We start from the raw sequence: 21,852 nt of genomic DNA, 5'->3' as shown, positions 1-21,852 counted from the left end.
CGCGACGGTTAAAACACCTTAAGTGGCTTGAACGCCCGTTACTTGAACCGGGGGAATAAGGCTCGTGCTGCAAATTGCGCCTCTCTGTTCTACCATCCGCACCACAACGATTTTGCGTGTGACCGCATGATGAACTTAATAGAGGCAGTCTCGAAGGGGATACATTAAGCTCAAACTGCCCGATTAGGCATTCGCGGCACGCACGACGCGCAATTGGGTTAAGCATGCCAGACGGCTCGTGTCGAGCGTGCGCAACTATTATCGTGATTCGACCACTAGACTGTGCGTTACATTACCATTCTAATCTGCGGCTAATGCATAAAAACGCTGGCAATCAACGCATCTTCATAAGAATAACAATTGCTCGAGGAAATACCATTTCGAACCTTCTTATCGTTTAACAACAAACAATTAAAACCATCATTTATTAGTCGCCATTAATTAGTAAATGGTGATAAATCTCGCGTAATAATTTGTCTTTCTGTCTCGCATTAGCACATCTCATACTATTTTATATATACGACGCGACAATTTTTCTTTTTCCGTCTCTCTTCGTCTGTTCTACTTTGATAAATATAGAGAGTTCCTAAATTTTCTATCGAAATGCTAGTTTTACGTTCCTCTTTCACGATATTTTTCTCACGAAATCTACGAAGAATCTGGCGAACAGCCAGAATCACCGTCTCGCACGTTTCTCTCCGTCTTCATCTCCCTCGCCGGTCCTCTCTTTCTCGCCGTCTTCCCCTGAGAATAACTCAGAGGTGACCGCCTCCACCGGTCGCCTTCAGCGGCGAATCGGCCGACCCAGGAAGAGGCAGTTGCACCGCGACTCCTTGCCGACACGGGCGTCCTCGTCGTCGTTCGGCATTACGCAATTCGCCGTAGTAATGTAACGAGTCTCCGGCATCTCGGCCGTTAAATTCAGCAAAGCGAATGAAGCTGCGAAAGAAAGCCGATTAAAATGCCAATTCCGCGACGACATCAGCTTCGAAAGTTCAATCAATCCATCTCACGCTCCCATGACTGGATTAATCCTACATCGAATCGATATTCTTGAGTCGATTTTCACACCCCTGGGTCAACGTATTCGTCAAGATGCCTTCCGTGCCGACGAGGTACCCGGATACTCCTCCTCCGTCTCATAATAGTCGGCATCTGAACGCATTAACATCCACCAGTTCCGACGAATCGCTCGAAAGAAACGACTCGATGAGCAATGGCTCGCCGAGTTTATCAAACTCCGCGAAGGGCCTGGCGAAAAGACCACCCTTGCCGCCGCATTGTAACCATCAGAAGAGACCGTCTAGCAGAGGACAAATTGTCGGTACGAGTCACACGATGCGGAGTCCTTCCCCGTGCAGCGTCTCCTCCAGCGTTTCTTATCGCGCAAAATCCCTATCCACCGGGATGAGATCGCCGTCCGTTCTTTCCTCGCGAAGCCGATTGTCTCGGCTGGAGTCGCCGACCTTTTCGACTCCGCCGCGGAGAACGTACCCTCGCGAGAGCACGCGTTCGCCGTCGGTGGAGGACGTTCTGGTCAAGGAACAAGCGCCGGTAGTCTTCGACGCGAGTCTCAATTTCGTCCTGGGCTGCGAACGGCAGAGGGTGAAGCAATCCTTCAGACCTACCGCGTCCCACTTAGATTCGTCTACCGCCTCGTCGTATCTCACGTCAAAAATCTCCCAGTTTTTAAAACGTACCGATCACATCATGGACGAGTGGCGGAGCCTTGGTCACAGGGACGATACGAACGACGAGCCGATAAGTTTGCCGCACGCGCGTGATAAAACTCGCAGCGTGATCGGAAGGAGTCAGAGCGCCACGAATATTATGATACGCGGCTATCAGTATTACAGCAGATCGAACAGCGTAGCAAGGAGCCCTTCGAGGCGCTCCCTGTCCCGCGCTTCGGAGGACCGCACCTCTGATGGAATGCAGGAGGTAACGTAACGTGCAGAGCTATAAAGAAACAACGGTTTCAAAAATCGGAAACTTTTCAATAAAAATAATTTCTATACGAAGTGTATACGATTATATGTGATTTATCTTACTTCAATTTTAAAAATATTTAAAACTGAAAGACTCAGAATGGATGCAGAAAGTACGAGACATAAGTTGATCCGCGGTTTGCGTATAGCGTGTCGTATTCGATTTCCTTACGCAATTTGCTTTTTTCTGTTGCAGCTGAGCGAGATGACCGCGGACTTCGCGGAGGAACATTCTACGTCGACACTGGCGGCGGAGAGGATCGATGCCGAGACGTCGGAGCGACTGCGGCTCGAGCGTGAGTTGCAGGATGTAACTGAGGCTAACAAGAATCTTCAGCAGACGACCGAACGGCTGGAGATGGAATTGCTCTACGCGAGGGCTGCCGATTTGAACGGGGTCGCTTCCGATGGCGAGGAAGGTGAGGACGGAGGTGTTTATAGGCAACGGTACGAGCACGCTATCCGGAAACTCGAATTCACGAAGAGAAAAATGGCGCAGCAGCACGAGGACGACCTGGAGCAACTGGTTGGACTGAAGAAACAATTGGAAAAGAAGGTACGTCAAATTATTCCTATTATCATGACGAGCATCACCTTTATCATTATCTTCTCGTTTTGCCGAGCAGTTGGCCGATGCTTACGAAGAGGTGGAGGAACAACGACAAGTCGTCGGACAGTGGAAGCGACGAGTTCAAAAACTGAACGGCGAGATGCATGATCTAAGATTGCTATTGGAGGAACAGACCGCTAGGAACAACCTCCTCGAGAAGAAGCAACGCAAGTGAGTCTTCTAGTAATCCTATAAGTCAACGAAATTACAAGAGTTTGGGCGAATTGCACGTTCTGTCACGCTTTGATATATACTTGTGCATTTAATCCACGGCTAATGGTCGACGAGTCGGTATCGGGTGGTAGCTCGCTCTATTCTCATTTCACTCGTGGCAACAAGTGTCCCTGGCACTTCGCCAGGCCGGTGACGCCACCCAATGTATACTGCCAACGTTCGGCGACGCGTCCAGTGTGCTTGTAAATCACGATTGACCGTTTGCGAAGATAGCTTCCTGTTAATCTAAATGCAGCACGCGCCCGCTGGCGATCTCGTTACAACAGCAAGATTGGATTTGTTCCCGAAATCTTTCCCCTCATTCAGTCAGTTCATCCCCCTCAATACATATTCAAAAATTAATTTACGTTACATTCAAACAAAAATTTATTTATTATTTATCATTTATTAATTAAATTAATTTATTCATTTAATCTTATAATGGATCATATATATTGTATATTATAAATATAAAAAAGTTTTCCTCGCAGAGAATATTATTAAAAAACCCTTAATTTATTTTTAAATAAATATATTTATCTATTTTTAAGAATATATAGACGTAATATGTTAAATTTATTACATATATGCAAATTTTAACGATTTATAAAATTTGTTACATATAATCGCGAAATAAACATGTTTTACTTATTATGCTAATAATCACATTTAGATTTGATTCGGAGACTCAGAATCTGATGAATGACCTTAGACAAGAGAAAGCACAACGTGAAAGATTAGCGAGGGAAAAGGAGATCGCGATCGCGGAAAAATTCACAGTGGAACAGAATCTGAGCGTGAGTACATTCTTCTTCTCATTTCTCTCGTTTTTCCTAGCTTAAGAAAGTTGAATACATAATATTATATATACATATCTGAATATATTATTATAATAGGACGCAAGATTAGAGATTGAGCTGAAGGAAGAAAGACTTCGCACATTGACTCAGGAATTAGAGGAACTTACTTTCGGCGGTAAAACGGAGGAGGAAGTTGCGCAATTGAAGAAAGCGAAGCACGAGTTGGAGAAACGCGCGAAGGACCAAGAGGAAGAGTTAGATGACCTGGCCGGTCAAGTGCAGCTTCTCGAGCAGGCGAAACTTAGGCTGGAGATGAGCATCGAGCAGCAGCGCAAAGAAATGCGCAAGGAAATGCAGCAACGCGACGAAGAGCTGGAAGACGTTCGCGGAAACGCGCACAAGAAAGTTAAAGCTCTCGAGTCGCAGTTGGAGAATGAACATGAGGAGAGGACAATTCTTTTAAGAGAAAAGCACGAATTAGAGCGCCGTTTAGTGGCTCTGGAGGAACAAGATCGTGCCGATCGCGCAGCGGAAGCTGAGACCATGCAAAGGTAATTCACAAAATTTTATATTTTTTTCTTTTTTATTCCGTTCCATAATTTACTTTACAAAAATTTTTTCTATGTGCATAATAAGAATTAAAAATAACTAAACAATTCGTTATATGTTGATAATTAAACAGATTGAAGAGAGACTTGAAGAGAACGAAGGCATTACTCAGGGATGCACAAACAATGCTCGAAAGATCCAAAGGTGATTCGACGGGTAAAGCCGCGTTGCGTCAGTTGAAAAATCAATTGGAAGACGCGGAGTGCGCCCGAGCAGTTGCGATTAAAGCTAAACAGGCGTTGGAGCAGGAGCTAAACGAAACGCAAGCAAGTCTGGAAGAAGCTATGCGACACCGTTCCGAGGCGGAGGAGCGAGCCAATGCGGCCAATCGCGAACGCTCAGAACTGTTGTCTCAGTTAGAAGAAAACGAGGAGGAGCTTGCCGAGGTATGTTATTTTATTCTTTGTCTTTAAAAACAGCAAGTTAATAATTCATAATAATATAATCAAACGATCGTTATCAATCTTCGCGGGACATGACTTCTAGTATTTCTAGTACTTATAGTTTTATTTTCCAATTAAAGGTCTTAAAGAAATATCGAGCCGCAGTGCAACAAGTTTCCGCGGAGCAAGGCCAATTGCAAGAGGCACAAGTGCAAATCGCCGCACTCGAGGCGGAGAAGTCATCGCTGAAGGACCAACTGGCTGAACTAACACAGCGATTAGAATCAGTGGAGCAACTCGGTGATCCAACGGCAAACAGTCTTGCCACGAGACGTTTGGAGTTCCGTGCCAAGGAGCTCGAAAGCAAACTCGAACTGGAACAGACTACGAGAGCGCGTTTGGAGGTATTGTTGGAATTCTACCTTTCACGATTAACTTTAAATTATTTGATTTGACTAAAGCTATATATAAGAACTTACTCTGTCAATCCAAAAAAAATTTTCAACTAAATATTAAATTTAAAAAATAATTTTCTTCAAATTAATTTTTTTTCCAAAACATGTAATCTTTGAATAAATAAATTAACACTACTGGACGATAACTATTTGCCTCGTTTTTGTTTTCACAGACACAAATAGCACGACTGAAGGAAAGCGTCGACAAGTTACAAACGGAATCAGCCTTACTCAGAACGAAGGAGCAGACCGCCCAGGACGCGGCGAGACGACTGCAACGATCTTTGCGCGACGCGCGCGACGAAGCTAGCGCGGCGATATCGCGAGAACAGGAGGCCCTGCGTGCTCGTCGTGATATAGAGAAATCTTTGGAAGCCGCAGAGGCTGAGACAAAGGTGGCTAGAGACGACCTCAGATTGGCACTTCAAAGGATCGACGATTTACAAAGTGCCATTCAAGGAGAACTTGACTTGGACTGTAGCGAGGAAGCTACCAGCGAAAACAGTGACAGGTAATATATACAATATATTAAAATATGGGATAATAATTACAAATGTATTTTAAACATATTGACATTCCATCTGTTAAAGAATCATTTTGTCACTGTTTGATTGGGTTATAAACAAAAAATATTTTTTCTAGTGATTGATCCGAGCCATCATCGGACTTCGAGTCCGATCAAAATGATGAAGGTACGACTGAATCAGGATCAATAAATCAAATCGTAGATGGACTTTCTCGTGCATCCGAGACATCGAATAGAACGTGAACCCTATAGCCGCTCGTATCTAATGTATGATCGTGAAAGTGATAGATCACAGTCTGGAGAGACGAAAGACTGGCAAAAACGAAGAGCGGTTACAGCTCGTGGTCGCGATAGATATCAATTTTGTGCTACTTGAACAACGCTATTGAAAGAGTTGGCGTTCTTTCTTCATTGTTATAGGGAATAGAGTCATTTCGAAGGCGCATTAAACTAGCACAGGAGCTAGAGGTTGACGAAATCAAACTTACGAAGTAACGGCCAATAAGCTAATTAATTGCGCGGCCACTCTCTACGAGCAATGATAAACTTTTTAGGTGCTAACTATGTATAATTCCCTGAAAATCTCGATGTCGTGGCTAATATTCGCACGCCGCGTCTAATCGTGCGTCCGCGGTGCTATTATCTCTATCCGTTTTTTGAAACGTCGATGACAACGACGTCGTCCCTTTCCAGTCTTCCACAGAAATTCGAGCCATTTCTTCACAAACGCGAAATGTGAATGTCGATGAGAATTGCGCGCATTGCGCTATCGAACAAAAATCGAAACGTAGCATTTTTGATACAAGTAAGTAGACAAAAAGTTTCGTGTTTTTTCATTAGAAAAGTATAAACAGGAATTTCGCAATGAGCTTTGCGAAATAATAAATTGAAACTTTATTCTCGGTTTTAATACCGACGACGCAATATTTGAATATTTGGTATTTATTATCGTATTTTTGTTCGATAGCATACATGTATGCCACGCGTATATTTTCTCACGCGGAATTAGCTCGAGAGAACGATCTTCTATTATACTTATAGAAAAGGACACATTGCGCTTTTTATTCTTACAATCCACTGCCTTCAGGCTCGATTATGTTTCATATTTGTATAATAAAAGGAATGAAAAAAAAAAGGAAAGCACGATGGAAAGGCAAGAAACGCGTGCCACGACTCGAATTGGGGCTTTGGTTTCGTGTAAGGATTCTCGTGTAACTTATTGCTTTGTAAAATGCAGATCTCCTATTTAATTACTCGAGAGTGTTTCTTTGTTGTACCGCATCCCCTACTGCTCCACCGTCCTTAAGTTTGATCGAAAAGCGACGGACAAAAAGTTCGCGGGAAGAAGTCAAAGTGGAAGAAACAGAGATGGAGAGATAAGATAGCCAGCGCGAGTTGCTTATCAAATTAACCATCACACATAAACCGAGTCACGCATACACGTCCCATCCTCTTCGACTTTCTTCTTATAACCGTCAGACATTGATTTCCCGCGGGATAGCCTTGCTCGCCAAAGTTCCAAAGTAAAGTTAAGCTCTTTTCCTTCTGCTCACCGCACTCCATTCCCTCTCAGCTCGCCCCATCGCGCTCTCTCTCAGTTGGATGAATAAAGTGAAGGACAGCAATTAAATTGCGACCAAGTTGCTGTCGCCTCCGTGACAACAGCGGAGACATGCGAGGATGGATGAGCATTTAGACTGCAAAATCATTCTCCTCGTGAGGTAGGTCCTATATAAGCCTATTGGGATCCTAAAGCCGTCTGTAATACCGGCTTTTTTTCTTAGCACTAATCTTTTACGTGGCTTTATAGAAATGCAAAATTCTTGTCTAGAATTAAAGTACGCATCAAAATCTAGGTCATGGTGGTCGACGTTATATCGAAAACGAGAAAAAATTCATATTTTTGTTAATTTTTGGTATACGCGACGACAATATTTGCTTTGTACAAAAATTCCACAATAAATATCCACAAAATTAGACCGGCATGACCTAGGGACAACATTTAAGAACAATATCGTGCAATTAGATCTAATATTGAAAGCCTAGAAAAAAAGATTAGTTTAAATAAACTTTTATATGTGCAAAAGCACATTCAGGTTGATATTGCGTGTAGCGAGAGATGGCGCAACACGCGAAACAAGGACAGATGCCTCTCGTTAGACAAGAACAGATATAGATATATATGACATAGAAAACAGGATTAGAAATGTTGACATTACCGACGTCGAGGAAGTTCAGCCTTTACTTTAGGATCTCCTTAAGCCGTGAAAATAATTAGAATATGACGAGTCGCGAATAAATCTGCAGAAGGCACGAGTTATATATATATATATATATATATATATATATATATAACAAATGTTGATAATTTAATTATATATTATTTTTGGCACATATATGCGCACGGGATGTATCAATTATCTATTAACGGTACGTGTAGTTCGAACAAACAGCAATGTAATTTTATCTATCTCGTAACTTGATCATTTCATGCAGTGTCGATTAATGTCGCGCGTAAAACTTTTATCTTTTATTTCACTGACATTGGCATATCAGTATTGATAACATATAGTAGCTTTGACGATCATACGGCTCAATAATCAGACATATATATATATATATATATATATATATATATATATATATATGCGTATTTCATATAGAGCGAATAAAAATTTAGCCCCGACATGACTCCTCATTAGAGATTACGTTATGCGTACGACGATGCGTACGAGGAGTTAAAGCATAAACGCATGCGTCGAAAACCACGTAATTGTCGCTATTAGCGAATCAGGAAGAACGTAAAAGCAAAATTAATAGAGCTCATCACGAGAAAAATGCGGAAAAAGAGAGAATTACCACGACACGTAGTTTTCACTTCTACCATATCATATTGTGAAGTGTGATAGGATACTTTTAAATTTTTTGCAGCAATTTTATCTTTTCCTTTTTACGAAATCGCGAAAGCAAATTTTATGAAAAATTCATCTTATTAAATAACATGACCTCTAATGCAAAGTTATCGCTTATTCGGAAAATTGGCGAATAAGTAAAAGCAAAATCGCGTGTTTTAATCTTTTTGCATGCCCAGAAGATTAAAAATGCTACAAGGAATATTGAGCAATTTTCAAGCGCATCATAAATAATAAGCTAATTAAAGTGGACTTAGTTCGCCTAATTAAATAACATGACCCGTAATGCAAAGTTATCGCTCATTCGAAAAATTGCCGATAAGCAAAAGCGAAAGCGTAGTATTTTAGTCTTCTTGCATCATCCACAAGATTATTTAAAAAATGTTGCAAAGAATATTGAGCAATTTTTAAGAGCATCATAAATGATAAGCTATTTGAAGTGGACTGGACAGATTAATCTGGCGTTTGCTAATTTGTTGTTACGTATTTTGCAATTGATTTGTATTTATTCATTCTAATTCGCATCACAGCCATTGATCGCTACTTAATCCGCTATACAGAAAGCACGAGCTGTACGAGTTTGCGCGGGTTTAATCGTGACATTTAACAGCCTGGTCTAGCGACTGTCAATTCAGGTCGTAAATCAGTCGTTTGTGTAAGTTATCATTGCGTTATCATTGCTGAAAGGCTTACAACGAAGCTATGATTAATGCGATAGTGCAAACCGGCTGTCCAAATTATAATTGCACGCATCTTCACTTACATAAAAACCGTCTTCACAATTATCAACGCCCGTGTTATATATATATATATATAAATTTTATAATGAAAAGTTAACTATATTACAAAAAATTTCAAAAATTTTTATGCTATATAGTTAACTTTTCATTATCAAATTTCTATAATAATATTTCTCTCACGATTAATACACGCACTATCAGCCTGTAATTCTCGTATGCATTATAAAAGTAAATAAAACAAATGAAACATAAATAATATAGGCAAATTCTATTTCATTTGAAAAGTTATACAATTGAGAAAATATTTGCACTTCTATTTACGTTGTATCTTCATAAACAAATCGATTTTCATACAGCGCCGTTAAAGACGAACCAATGCCGCAGTTTTTTTTATCGCAAATATTCTCACGCATTGGCTTCTCACAAAGCTTCAACAACAATGCGGTTCAATTTATCGACTTTACAAAATAAGCTAAATAAAGCACATAAAATAAAATGCTAAAAATAGAATAGCTATACACGAACATGTGCAAGTCGTATCACATGAAGGATAGTGAATGAGACAATTAAAAATATGGAATTTTAGTTAGGGAGAGCCGGCACTTATTAACTCTCGCCGAGTTATTCGCGAAAATTTACAAGAACGTACATCATGGAGAATATACGTTGACTTTACTGCGAGAATGAATTCTCTCTTTCTCGTCTGACTTTTATACCCTTGAAACTCTAAAAAACTACAACAAATAGCAGCCTCGTTACGCGGCTTATAAAACAGCAGATAATACCGCTAAAATATTCATTATTCTAAGTGTTTTTTTAAACAAGGAATTCATAATTTTACGACATCGTACACGGCGAGAAGAGAGTATACATATAAATAATTCAATCCTATATACTTCATACTTTCAGTGAGCGCAACAATTATGGCTCGCGTGACACAATGTCGATACGAATCAGGGATTACCGCGAACCGTGTCTTATGTACGGCAAGCGTGTTACATAAGCGTCACATAGCGCCTCATGAATTTTTCATCGCGAACATGTAGCCGTCCACAGGCCCGTGAAACGTCGAAAGTCATTGCTCTTGTAGGGAAATCAATAAGAGGGTGAAAAATCGCGCGTCTTGAAAAGATTAATGTCTTATATAATCTCGCATCGGCGCTGATTTATTCCGCATAATATGACGTGTAACGCACTCGTTACGGCGCGGCGGTAACACACAGAGCGCCGCAAAATCGAACGTGACTCGCCTGAAACCCAACTGAGGCAAAATTCATACCAATGTGAATTTAATCAAATCGGCTTCCGCACATTTAGCGACGCGGAACCGTAAATCTTCCTACAAGAATCTTCTCCCGATACTTATTTTTTCGATCCCGATATAAAATCTTACCGCAAAAATCTGTCAACTGTCACGCAAAAAGCTTAATGAACTCCCTTTCTTCACTTCTAATATCTTCTATCCTTTGATATAGAAAAAAAAGAGATCTAATGGATGTCTGACTGCCCCGGATGGATAAACGGATTTATCAGTGAAACTGAGATAGAAAAAAAAAGATTCAAGGAACGGGGAGGATTGAAACGTCGATATTTCATCGAAATCGTTATATAAGCTTCGAGTGTCATCCTGTATATCTCGACATAGTGCTTTATACACTCGATACGCAGAACAATATATGGAAAACTGTACAAAGCGTGATAACACGCAAACCATGCACGAAATAAATAAAAATATTTCAATAAGTTACGCAGACATTTGGAGCATTTCGAGCGAATAATCTGTTCTATCTGCGAATAATCTAAATCGACCTTTTTTTATCACATAAATCGTTATAATCAAATTAAAGCCGTTGAAATCACCATAGAAAATCGGTTCATCAATCTCAATACAGATTGTTTTTTTTTTTTTTTTATAAATCATGGAGGTATAAAAGAATTAATAGAGCTATAATAGAGTTTAATTTTATTATCTATCGAAAATGTTAGTGCGTTACACTTTGTTAAATATCTACTGCGAAATAACGAAACCAGATGCAACGTTAACGAGCGGACAGGCAAATAAACGCGGCGTTCTTTGGCTCGAAAAACGCAGGGAAAAGTCAAAAGGAGCAGGTCGATATTTTCGCCAGGCTCGTTTCGCCGTGCAAATTGCGTGCGCGCCACTTTAAATTTTAATCGCTCCGAGCGGCAGGCGTCTGCCGCACATATCGCGTTTGTAAGGACGACATAATGAGCGCGCGAGCGCGCGGACTCCAGGCTCCGGGCGACGCCGATTAACTGAGGATTACTTTAATTAACTTTACGCTCGCGACGCGCGACGTAACGACGCGGGAGCGCAGCCAGCCGAGCTGCGTTCAAACACGAGCAAGCGCGATTGTTCGCTTGCGACACGACACGGCGTTATACGTTTCGTTAGGATCAAAAGCCTTCGCTTCGCGCAACTGGCGTAGCAACCAGTTGTTGAACAGAAATAGTTGAGACAATGACGATTTACGTAATTGTAAGGAACGTAGACTGAAGCAATTTGTCGCGAAATGCATTAAGCCGGTAAAGAGACTTGCCATTACTTTATTCGAGAGGGTGAAATAAATTTGTCTAATACAAATTTCCCTCTCTCTCAAGACTTATAAGTGATTTATAATGTTACGTGAGATCACTTAGAGATAAGGAGAAAAATAAATCGAAGGGGGGGGGGGATCGTTATAAGATATAAATATATAAAACTAAAATAGAAATAGATATTTTCGTATGTAATCTGAAAGGGCAGTTCACAGTTCCAGTCCAGATTTATCCTCGATGGATCGTCAAAATCCAGAATCTAGATTGAATCCTATTATCATACGTTTTGGCAAACAGAAACAGTTACCAAAAAAAACGGATCGTAGTTGTTTGTAAATCGGTTGAGAAATTCTTACGAAATTGTCATTATCAAGATGTTTTTATCTCACTAATGACGGTGGCAAAATCGCTTTAAATCGACGAAAAGTCTATCTCGATGTAGCCAGTTGCAAGGTAAAAAACGATTTTCAGTAATTAAGAAGATAACATTCATAAATTAATTATACATTCATGATGACGGTTTTATGCAAGTAATATAAAGCGATACATTTTGTTTCGCAATATAACAAGCATGAAATGCAACGTGATGATAATAACAATCTCACTGACAACATCATACTATACATAAAATGGCTCTAATAGCAAAATATATTGAATAACTCTACTTTTCAAGAATTGTGTAAATAATCAGATACAGCAATTATATAATAATGACCTATTTAATAATTTCAAATTATATAAGTTTACATAAATTTCAATTTAGATTGATGCAATATTCTATTAAAACGTTTGGACAATTCAGTGTACTCCGTTTACAAATATAAATTTCTGTTACATTGAAATTACACTTGTATTTGCCAATTGAGACCGAAGCTTGCATAGAAATTAATCATGGAACAACCGCAACGTGACGTTCATCGCTCGTTAATAATATATCAAGCTTGATCTGTCAGTACTCTTATGATTAATTAAGTTGAAACACATGTTGAATGGATCTTAGCAATCTTAGAAGGCGGAGTACGTAATTACAGAATTTCTACTATTGTCTTCTGTCGCAAAAAGAAATCTGATTAATTTAATGTCTAAACTGCTCGAGTAAGTGATAATCAATGTAACATTGCATTATCAAACATATTAACTTATCAGAACAAAGTCTTTAAGTAAATTTGCTTTTAAAGTTGTTATAGATATGGAAGTGGAAACGGACACAATGTGGAATTTTCTTGACAGCAGTATAGTTTTGTTAACGAATTACGTGTCTTGCAGCTAAAAATACGTCAGTTCACCTCCGACTGCGGCAGCAATCAAAGGTCAGTTTACTAATGTGTCACGTCGGAATGAATTCTTTGAATCACTAGAAACTCCTGCATAGCCACAGCTTTGAAATGTCAGATTATCCCAGATCGTGCGTATTCCAAGAGAACCGAAACTATCCGTTCTGAAACGCAATCAGCTTAACTCCGAAACGCAATAAATCCCTTTGACGCATCGCGTGCTCGTTGTTCCCGTTATTGAATCGCCGAAAGCGCACGATTAAGACTCCGATCGATTCCCTTTTCCGCCGCTAGAACCGAAAAGGTATTCCGGAACGTGAAAGGTACCCTTCACGTCCAGGCCATCCTTCGCCCATCCAATTAAAAAAAAACAAAAACAAAAACAAAATTCCTATTTTGCCCGTGTTTTTCTCTTTCCTCTATACTCGACGCTAATGAGTTTCGACGATGGCGAACAGGACTTGGATAAATTGGTTCAACTCGATGCTTGACATTTTCTCGTCGGCGACAATCAACAACTGTATCCGTTGTCACAGTTTATTTGAGAAACATACATATACATCGCAGACGCGCGACGTGCGATAAGCCGCGACGAATCCTCGTGGGTTTGTACGGGGAAAAATATCGGTCCGCTTGTGATAATGGAGAACACGCGAGAGAGAGATAAGCACACAAAGGAGGCACTAGGATGCGTCTCCTCTCTCCATCAATCATGAATCGCACCACTATGTGGGAACGACGAGCGGCTGCCTGTTGCTCGTTACCAATCAGCGAAAGAAGACGCGTGTCACGAGGGCCTTCAGTTATCATTTCTACGCGCAGTGGTACTTAATGGTGCACTAGCTTGTAATTAACGGCAGTCGAATTAAGGCCAATTAGACGCGAGGGCGATGGTGAGTCGTCTGTGCCACGGTTCTGGAACTGATTATGAAGTAACAGATATTAGATTTTGATCGGACCGCATCGATAAGACGCGGCTGACTTGATCCAATGCGGTTTCGGACTTCAGAAGTTACCAGTGTTTAGTTTGTTAGTTGCGTGCGATGCGGAAGCAGCGAGAAGCTTAGCCGCTAAAATCGACTGATAATTACGGCTGGTAATTAGGCGCTTAATTGCTTCAATCTTCGAAAACTTCGCGAAGATACGTCGCAAAACAGATACGGGAATAAGAACAAAAGAAAAAAACCGACGGAGTAATAAAAATTGAACATATTATTTTGGACTGTCAATCGAAGTAGTGTTTCGCGCAATCGCGGCGAGCATAAGTACAGATACAAACGAAAATAATCTTCGATCGGTATTAATTAATTAATTTATATTTATATATTTTCGCGGAATAAACTTTATAATTATATATGTAAAATAAATACGTGCTATATTGTGAAACAGTGAAGTAATATTGTTGCCGTGTATTTCTATTCGTCTTCGATATATTTGTTTCGATTATGATTTGGAGAAAAATAAAACAAAGAGAAAAATTCAATAATTATATAATTAAATGTGTTAACAACACCACACACATAAGCAATATTCCGAAAGGTGTAACTACGAGCGGAAAACTCAATGGGAGCCAGCCAGACAAAGGAGCGACACCGCCGACCACATTCTACCCGTATGTGTTCCAATCGTATTGTTTCCAACTGAAAGTATCGATACCCGGCTGACCTGAAATTAAAGGCATTCGATAAAGCTCGAGAAAAGTTGGAGTACTTGTTGGATTCGTTGAAGGCTGAAGCTCCGGAATCGCCAGAAGAAATAGGACAGCCGTTCCATTCTCGTCTTACATGGCTACGACCGCGAATGTAAGTGACACAGTTCCGTTCGCGCGTCGCAGCTGCAATGCACCGCTGCGCGATGCTCCGATTTCTCTTGTTGTCGCGTAAACGAACGAAATCGACACTTGCTACCACGTAACACAATATATTTAGATAATTAATGTACATATATTATTAGTTGTGCTTGTATATATGTATGTACGTATTCATTATACTTATATTAAATTAACAAGATCCTCGTTAACATTTATTTTTATTGTAATTTTTGAATAACTGAATTTTATTTAATTTCTAATAATATAGAGTAAAATTTATCGCATGTCTTAATTTATCCTCGATTATGTTTGTTACCTTTCGTTGCACAAAATTGCTCAAAATGTAGCAATAATTATAGTTGTTATTAATAATTGCTTGTTAATATTACCAATTAATTTGTAACAACTAAATAGGGTAAACTCGGGTAAGATAGCCATATAGGAAAGATAGCCAACCCATGTTCATTGGATGTTTCATGGCGAGCTAGATTAAAAGAACGTAGGCCATCTTTTCTGTATGGCCATCTTATACGAGTTTACCCTAATTAATGCTATAATAATTAAAATATATCATTAGACTCGTGAAAATGTCAACAAATTAATTAAAAGACGGCGATACGAGTCAAGCGCGGTACGTGGTGCGCAACTAGAGAATTAATAGTTACAGAAGTAACGAATTACAATGTATATACGTATATACATATATTCCAACTTAATAAACTGCGCGCCGATTGTTTGTCGGACTTGAAACACAGTTATCGTTGGAACATTAATACCCTTCCCTCCCCGGAATTAAATCTATACAATTTAATTATTTAAAAACTGTAAAGAAATATATATATATATATATATATATATATATTATTGCGAAAAATATTATATATATAATATTAACTATAATAATATATATTAATTTTCTCATATTGTTTATCAATTTCTATACATTTCTAAATCAACCAGAAAAGATCATTTATTCGTTAATTGCTTTCTGCAACATATATCTTCACGATTGGAATGCGTTAATGAAAGACCGTCAACCAATGACCTCCACCATCTCGACGTTTATAAATATCGCGGTTACTAGAAGGAGGGATCGTAAACGCGGAACATCGGGAGAGAGTGATGTAAAAAAAAAAGAAAAAAACGGAAAAAACGGAGATGCAAAAGAAAGGAAAACGAGCGATATGTACGCGAGCGCGAAAGCAGAGTGGCGGCGCGTGCGCGTTTTCCCGACGTATCCGGTTCCACGAACACGGTCGAAATATCAACTAAATCGCGGAAAGTGGTCATCTCCGAGAAGAGCTGTTGGTTAATCGCGCGGGGCACGCTGTTTTTATAATTAGATCGCACTTGTCGTTTTAAAGCGACGTCGGTGCGACGAAGGCATGACAGGAGCGGCGGACCCGCTGGTGAGTATCGATCTCGTCCTGCTTTCGTCGAGCTCGCGTCACTTTTATCGCTCTCCCGGCGCGATGTGTTTCACGGCTAGATAAAAACTCATTTTTAGTTGAGGTTATGCGTAAACGAACGCACGTACAAGTGCATGCTCGAATGTACGCAGCAGATATAGTAGATAATCGTTTCACTTTCACGGAAGCGTGCGTGCGTGCGTGCGTGCGTACGCGCGAGTGCACGTGTTAGGGTATGCGATGTCGAATGTCTACGGGCGAATTTCTTCACAATTTTCCAGCTTTCGTTGTTTGTGACGTACATTTCTAAATCGCAATCCGCGAATAAAACTAATGTCTGAGTAATGTCTTGTAAGCATGCTTTGCGATTCAGAGGACACAGTTTTTACGCATCGTTTCACCTGAAGTAGGAAAATACGAACGGAATGTACAAGATTCTTGCAATCTCTTAATGTGCATCTTGCAAAATATCCTCATAAAATAGTTCTTAGTAAACTAAACTAGCTAAACCGGTAGAGATTATTCACTGGCAAGGCATCGCATTTCAAACGAAAGAGATAGAGAGAGAGAGAGAGAGAGAGAGAGAGAGAGAGAGAGAGAGAGAGAGAGAGAGAGAGAGAGAGAAAGAGAGAGAATTCACGTGAATCGGGAAATTCAAATTTCATGCATCTCGCAAAGTCAAAAGGATCTCTCCAAATATGATCGGGCTGATCGATCACACCGTTCGCGTTTGGCTATACTCAGGACACTTAACGGGGAACGCTCACACATTGGAGTAGGTATGCGACGGGGCATTGACCGATATCGTGTTATGTAATGCCTTGTGTGCCTCGTGTGCTCCATTTTGTTGCACAGATGCACGCATCGCACACGTTCGCGGCATGCTGCCGAAAATAAACTCGGGACGAAAAATCGACGGCGTCCTGTCGATTCCGGGACAAGCATGGGTGTTCCGTCTAATTTCGTTTTCAAACCGTTTGCCAGCAGATTCGCGCGGTGGCTGCGAAAAATCGCGAAAAGGTGCGCAAACACCATAATGTCCATAATCCTGGTGAGTACCACGAGGCAAAAGGCAAGATAACATTTTCGCTGTTGCTCGCACGCTTATCGAAGTCAACGTTCTCGCGTGCGCCGAGCCATCGCGATAAGTTCGTGTAGTTGCCGTTGATGATGAGATCCAGCTAGGTTATGTCGCGGGCGGACACGCGATCGTGAAGAGCGGTGTATCGTTCTTTAAAAATGCCAGTGCGCATGTGCAGTCGATCGCCGCCTCATCTTGGCGCCATGCTCGATCGGAGAACGGAAAACGTCGATTACACGAGACTAACTTGGCAAACATTCTTATGACGCATTACGTTTCTCATTAGTGAAACTCTAAAACCTTTCTCAGCTCTACATTGTGAGCGAAGGTTACCGAAGATAATTTTTTCGCGTGTCAATATAGATCACAAAGTCGCGGAATTTCTGGGTTCTTCAAGAGAAAACTGTGGTTTTCATTTGATTTCTTACATGCCACATTAATCACTATCACCTGTTGCTTCGCACGGAAAAGACTTCTGCATTCTGTCACGCGCAAGGAGATGTATCAGCACAAGTATCAGGTGCATTGTCGAATCGTCAACGACGTTCTAGCGTTCGCAGAATGATTTCGTAAATCACTTCAGTGGTAAAAAAGTGATTAATTTTTAATCTGTAGCATTAATATATAATTGTCGCAAAATTTAGATAAAGAGAAGGAAATTTAATATAATTGCAAAACTAATTTTAAGCGGGAGAAAGAAAGCTAAAATATTCATGTTGCTTTAGCTCGTGCGGCTATAAACATCGCATAGCAGCAAAAAAACTGTCATTTTCCTCTTAAAAAAATTTATATCAATTTTTATCGCAGATCAACGTGCTAAAAGAAGCGAGATCAAAAGGGGAGATCGTGACGCAAGTTTCGCCTTCTCAGGACAAGCATTGCGACGAAAAAACGACGAAGCACAAACAGACGCAATGGAGGCAATGGCTGGCGTGCATATCAGGTTTGCGTCATATTTCATGAGATAACGCGCTCTTAGGTAATATAAAAATCAATTGTTCAATCAACCGCCATTAATCTTCCATCAATCTCAACTTCGCAGCGACTCTATCCATGGTGGCGGTTGGCACCGTTTACGGATGGACCACTACGTCGCTCTCGCGGCTCACATCCGGCGCCAGCGATGTTCCCATGAAGATAACCGATGACGAGGGCTCGTGGATCGTGTCGCTGACGGTGATCGGCTCGATGATCGGTCCGTTTCTCGGCGCTAGCCTCGCCGATCGATATGGACGTAAGAGGTGTCTTCTGTTAGCCAGCGGTTTCTTCATCGTTGGTTGGATAGTCGTCTTCTTCGCCCAGACCGTCGCTGCCCTCTACGTCTCTAGGGTGATCCTCGGCATCGGCGTGGGCATTGCGTATACCACCAATCCGATGTACGTGTCGGAGGTTGCCGACGTCGAAATCAGAGGTGCCCTCGGCACCTTGATCGCCGTGAACGTGTTCACCGGTTCCTTGCTGACGTGCAGTATCGGTCCGTGGATATCGTATCAAGCTCTAACGGCCGTACTCTTTACGGTACCTATCATCTTCGTGGCATGCTTCTCCTGGTTTCCCGAGACCCCCGCCTTTCTCGCGGCCAGGGGCCGCCGAGCGGAAGCCACCAGATCCCTGGCGTTCTTTAAAGGGATTCGCGATCGCGACGAGGCAAGAAGAGAACTGGAATACACTTTACGTAATGTTTTTATCGAGGACGTTTGCGATAATACTCCAGTAACCGGTCCTGGAGCACGAACGGAACCGGTTAAGCGCAGCTGGATGGCTAAGCTGAAACTGCTGATGTTACCCAGCAACACCCGAGCTCTCGGCATTATACTCGGTCTAATCGCGACGCAGCAACTTAGTGGAAACTTCAGCACTATACAGTACCTAGAAGTGCTCTTCAAGAAAACGGCGATCGGCATTGACTCTAACATAGCTACGATACTCGTGCTCGCGGTGAGCCTCATCTCATGCGGATTATCAACTGCGACCGTCGAGGGTGCGGGAAGACGCCCATTACTGATCGCTTCCACTCTGGGCGCCTCCATTACCCTGGCGGTTCTTGCGACGTACCTTACGCTAGACGCGAGGGGCGTTGATGTATCAGCAGCAAATCTTCTTCCGGTGATTGATGTGATCGTCTTCCAGGTGGTCTATCAAATCGGATTGGGTACTCTACCAAACGCGCTGACCGGCGAATTGTTCCCCACCGAGGTGAAGGCGGTCGCCGGTGCTATCGTCATCATTTTTGACGGCGTGCTTGGCTTCGCCGTAACCAAGCTGTATCAGGTGATCGGCGACTGGTTGGGCACCGATGTCATTTACTACTTCTTCGCGGCGTCGTGCTTATTGGCATTCGTGATGGTGATATTCACCGTGCCCGAGACCAAAGGTCGGACGTTCCGCGAAATTCAGGAACTTCTGGAAGGCGGCGCGAAGAAGACGGAGACCGCCGAATGTTCGCAGGAGCGAAGTAACATGGCGTGACAAAAAGGAACATGTCGCACCTCTCGTTCGACGCGGTGCGAACTTACTTACGAGACAACGTCATCGGACGTTCTTTTCAAAGCGACGTATATAAAACGTACGTTTGCTGTACGCTTTTCAGACTATGAAAACCGGAACGCAAAGATAAAATCGCTTTTGCCTCGCGGTTTGCGTTTACCACGATTTTTCTCGTGCTATCAGAAAATAAAGTGGTTTTTATTAATATCGTTCATGTTGCGTAAATTCATATACTGATGGTTTCATTCGTGTTCCTTCAACTGTGAGTATTTTTCGCTAGTATTTCCAAGAGATTACGATCGTCGCGAAATTCAACATTTATTTATTAAAACTCCTCTACGAGAAAAACACTGTCTTTATACTTTATACTGTCTTTAGAGCTTTTCTCGTTTCCTTTTTTCCGCGCTAAATGTTAGTCGGATCGGATATTTAACGGGACGTCAGACTTCAGAGTTTCTCGTGCATACAAGATAAAATATTTAAGTAAGGAGAACTGTGTGAGAGAGAAATGGGAATAAAGAGGACTGGCAAGTAAAAATTTCTAGTAAACATGCCGCATCTCTTATACGGGGAGCGTAAAAATCGTAGGCGACGGTTAAACATTGAGATGAAGAGAAAGAGAAAGAGACGCTTGAAAAATCGCGAAAATGTTCCGCAGTAAAGAACAAAAAGAAAATGTAATGGGAAACCCTCCAGAGTTCCGGTATTGTCGAGAGAGAGTGACTTTAACATTTTCCTAACCGCTGACTATATATTTTCACATGTAAATTTGTAAACTATTTTATATTGAATATCCTGTTAAATACAATTTGTTACAAATGTGACTTTCGCGATATTTCTTTCGAGCAATACAATCAGCGAAGCAATCGTATTTGCGCCTTTACGATGAGAAGCGATAGAACATATATATGTTTGTGGCCGCAGAATTCATTCGTAAACGTAATCCAATCTTCGCGCGATGCTTTTTCCCGGATAAGTTTAGTCAAAGCCGTAAAGATTTCAATTTATAGAACATCTTGTATAGGAGAAATTCGCGCACAATCCTAGTCTCTTACGTAACAGCAAAATATAAAATATAAAAACGTTTCTTTCTTTGTAATCAAGCGCGTATTCTAAAATTTAAAACAAAGAATTGTTTTAGGTAGCTATCAGATTTCTACCATATGTTTTCTGCGTAAAGAAAAATATCAAAAAATATACGAACGCACTATCTCTTTGCGAGTAAAATTAAAAATGAATATTTTGTTGCAGACATGTCAGAACATTTACAAATACAACAAATACAGGTATCTCTCGAACCGGCTTAAAATCGGCTTCTTATACATATATGTAAAGCAACACGCAAAGCTTGACAAGGGGTTGAAAAGGAAATTAATACAAGATTAAAGCACGAGAAGAGTGCTTCGTTGCGTCAAAGAGAAATAAGTAACAGAGTCAATAAACAAATGGCGATATTTTTAAAGTGCAAGAATGCGCCTTACGTCGCGCGATGTCTATCCTGAAATTTCATTTCCCCTTTTCTGCGTCAATGAAGCCACACAAGAGGCGTGGTTGACGATAGACATTTCAATTTATTTCTCAATATTACGCGCTGCTACTGAATATTATTTCAAAATCGCGGTATGTACCGTCCATTTATTCATTAAACAAAAAATTAAATTAAAAAAGACCACGTTATAAAAGTAATTGTATAAGCGAAAAAATTGTAAAAAAAGTATCATGCGTACAATTAACCTACATGACGAAACAAGAGCAAACTGTATATTTGCCTGATAAGAACGTGGTAGAACTCAGCAAATGGAGAGAATAATTTCTCCCGTTGTTCGCCGAGAAAAAAAACGATGACAAAAGAATCATAAATGTAGCGAGGAGATGCGGAATCGTTTGATAGAGAGCAGGAAAACTCCGCGTACACTTTCCGTATCGCGAGCAGAGCCCATATATCGAAATAACGCAATTGTTGCAGCGCCTGTGCTCTTACGGCGATGGCATAGCA

The 21,852-nt window shown here is 41.0% G+C and overlaps 3 protein-coding genes across 12 annotated transcripts in view; 2 read left to right on the top strand and 1 right to left on the bottom strand.

Annotated features, from left to right (window-relative positions):
- Positions 1-6,837, top strand: part of LOC143896816 (unconventional myosin-XVIIIa) — a 46,993-nt gene extending 40,156 nt beyond the window's left edge. For 6 of the 7 annotated variants that reach the window (XM_077404872.1, XM_077404875.1, XM_077404873.1 and 3 more), the window contains 8 exons: positions 2,185-2,544; positions 2,615-2,769; positions 3,485-3,608; positions 3,708-4,162; positions 4,294-4,606; positions 4,744-5,007; positions 5,232-5,569; positions 5,701-6,837. In XM_077404872.1, the coding sequence (XP_077260998.1) occupies positions 2,185-2,544; positions 2,615-2,769; positions 3,485-3,608; positions 3,708-4,162; positions 4,294-4,606; positions 4,744-5,007; positions 5,232-5,569; positions 5,701-5,707 (2,016 nt within the window). In that variant the 3' untranslated portion in view covers positions 5,708-6,837. Of the gene's footprint in view, positions 1-589; positions 1,942-2,184; positions 2,545-2,614; positions 2,770-3,484; positions 3,609-3,707; positions 4,163-4,293; positions 4,607-4,743; positions 5,008-5,231; positions 5,570-5,700 lie in introns of those variants that run through there. The other variant, XM_077404878.1, reaches the window with a different exon arrangement.
- The window catches only part of LOC143896823 (uncharacterized), a 116,367-nt gene that overhangs the window by 74,712 nt on the left and 19,803 nt on the right, over positions 1-21,852 (bottom strand). The gene's annotated exons all lie outside the window — the stretch shown is intronic.
- Positions 13,741-20,680, top strand: LOC143896825 (facilitated trehalose transporter Tret1). 4 transcript variants are annotated; one of them, XM_077404912.1, is made up of 3 exons: positions 13,741-13,962; positions 18,177-18,312; positions 18,412-20,680. In XM_077404912.1, the coding sequence occupies exons 1-3, from the start codon at positions 13,960-13,962 to the stop codon at positions 19,836-19,838; spliced, it is 1,566 nt and encodes a 521-aa protein (XP_077261038.1). In that variant the 5' UTR covers positions 13,741-13,959; the 3' UTR covers positions 19,839-20,680. The 4 variants fall into 4 exon arrangements, with proteins under 4 accessions (XP_077261038.1, XP_077261037.1, XP_077261036.1 ...); XM_077404911.1 differs by having other exon boundaries at positions 13,746-14,871; XM_077404910.1 differs by lacking the exon at positions 13,741-13,962 and adding an exon at positions 15,904-16,288.

The sequence above is a fragment of the Temnothorax americanus genome, unplaced genomic scaffold (genome assembly GCF_048541705.1).
Source record: "Temnothorax americanus isolate GAGA-0224 unplaced genomic scaffold, ASM4854170v1 Scaffold2, whole genome shotgun sequence".
Taxonomy (NCBI): Eukaryota; Metazoa; Arthropoda; class Insecta; order Hymenoptera; family Formicidae; genus Temnothorax; species Temnothorax americanus.
Note: the sequence above shows the minus strand (reverse complement) of the source record. Positions and strands in the feature narration are given on the sequence as shown.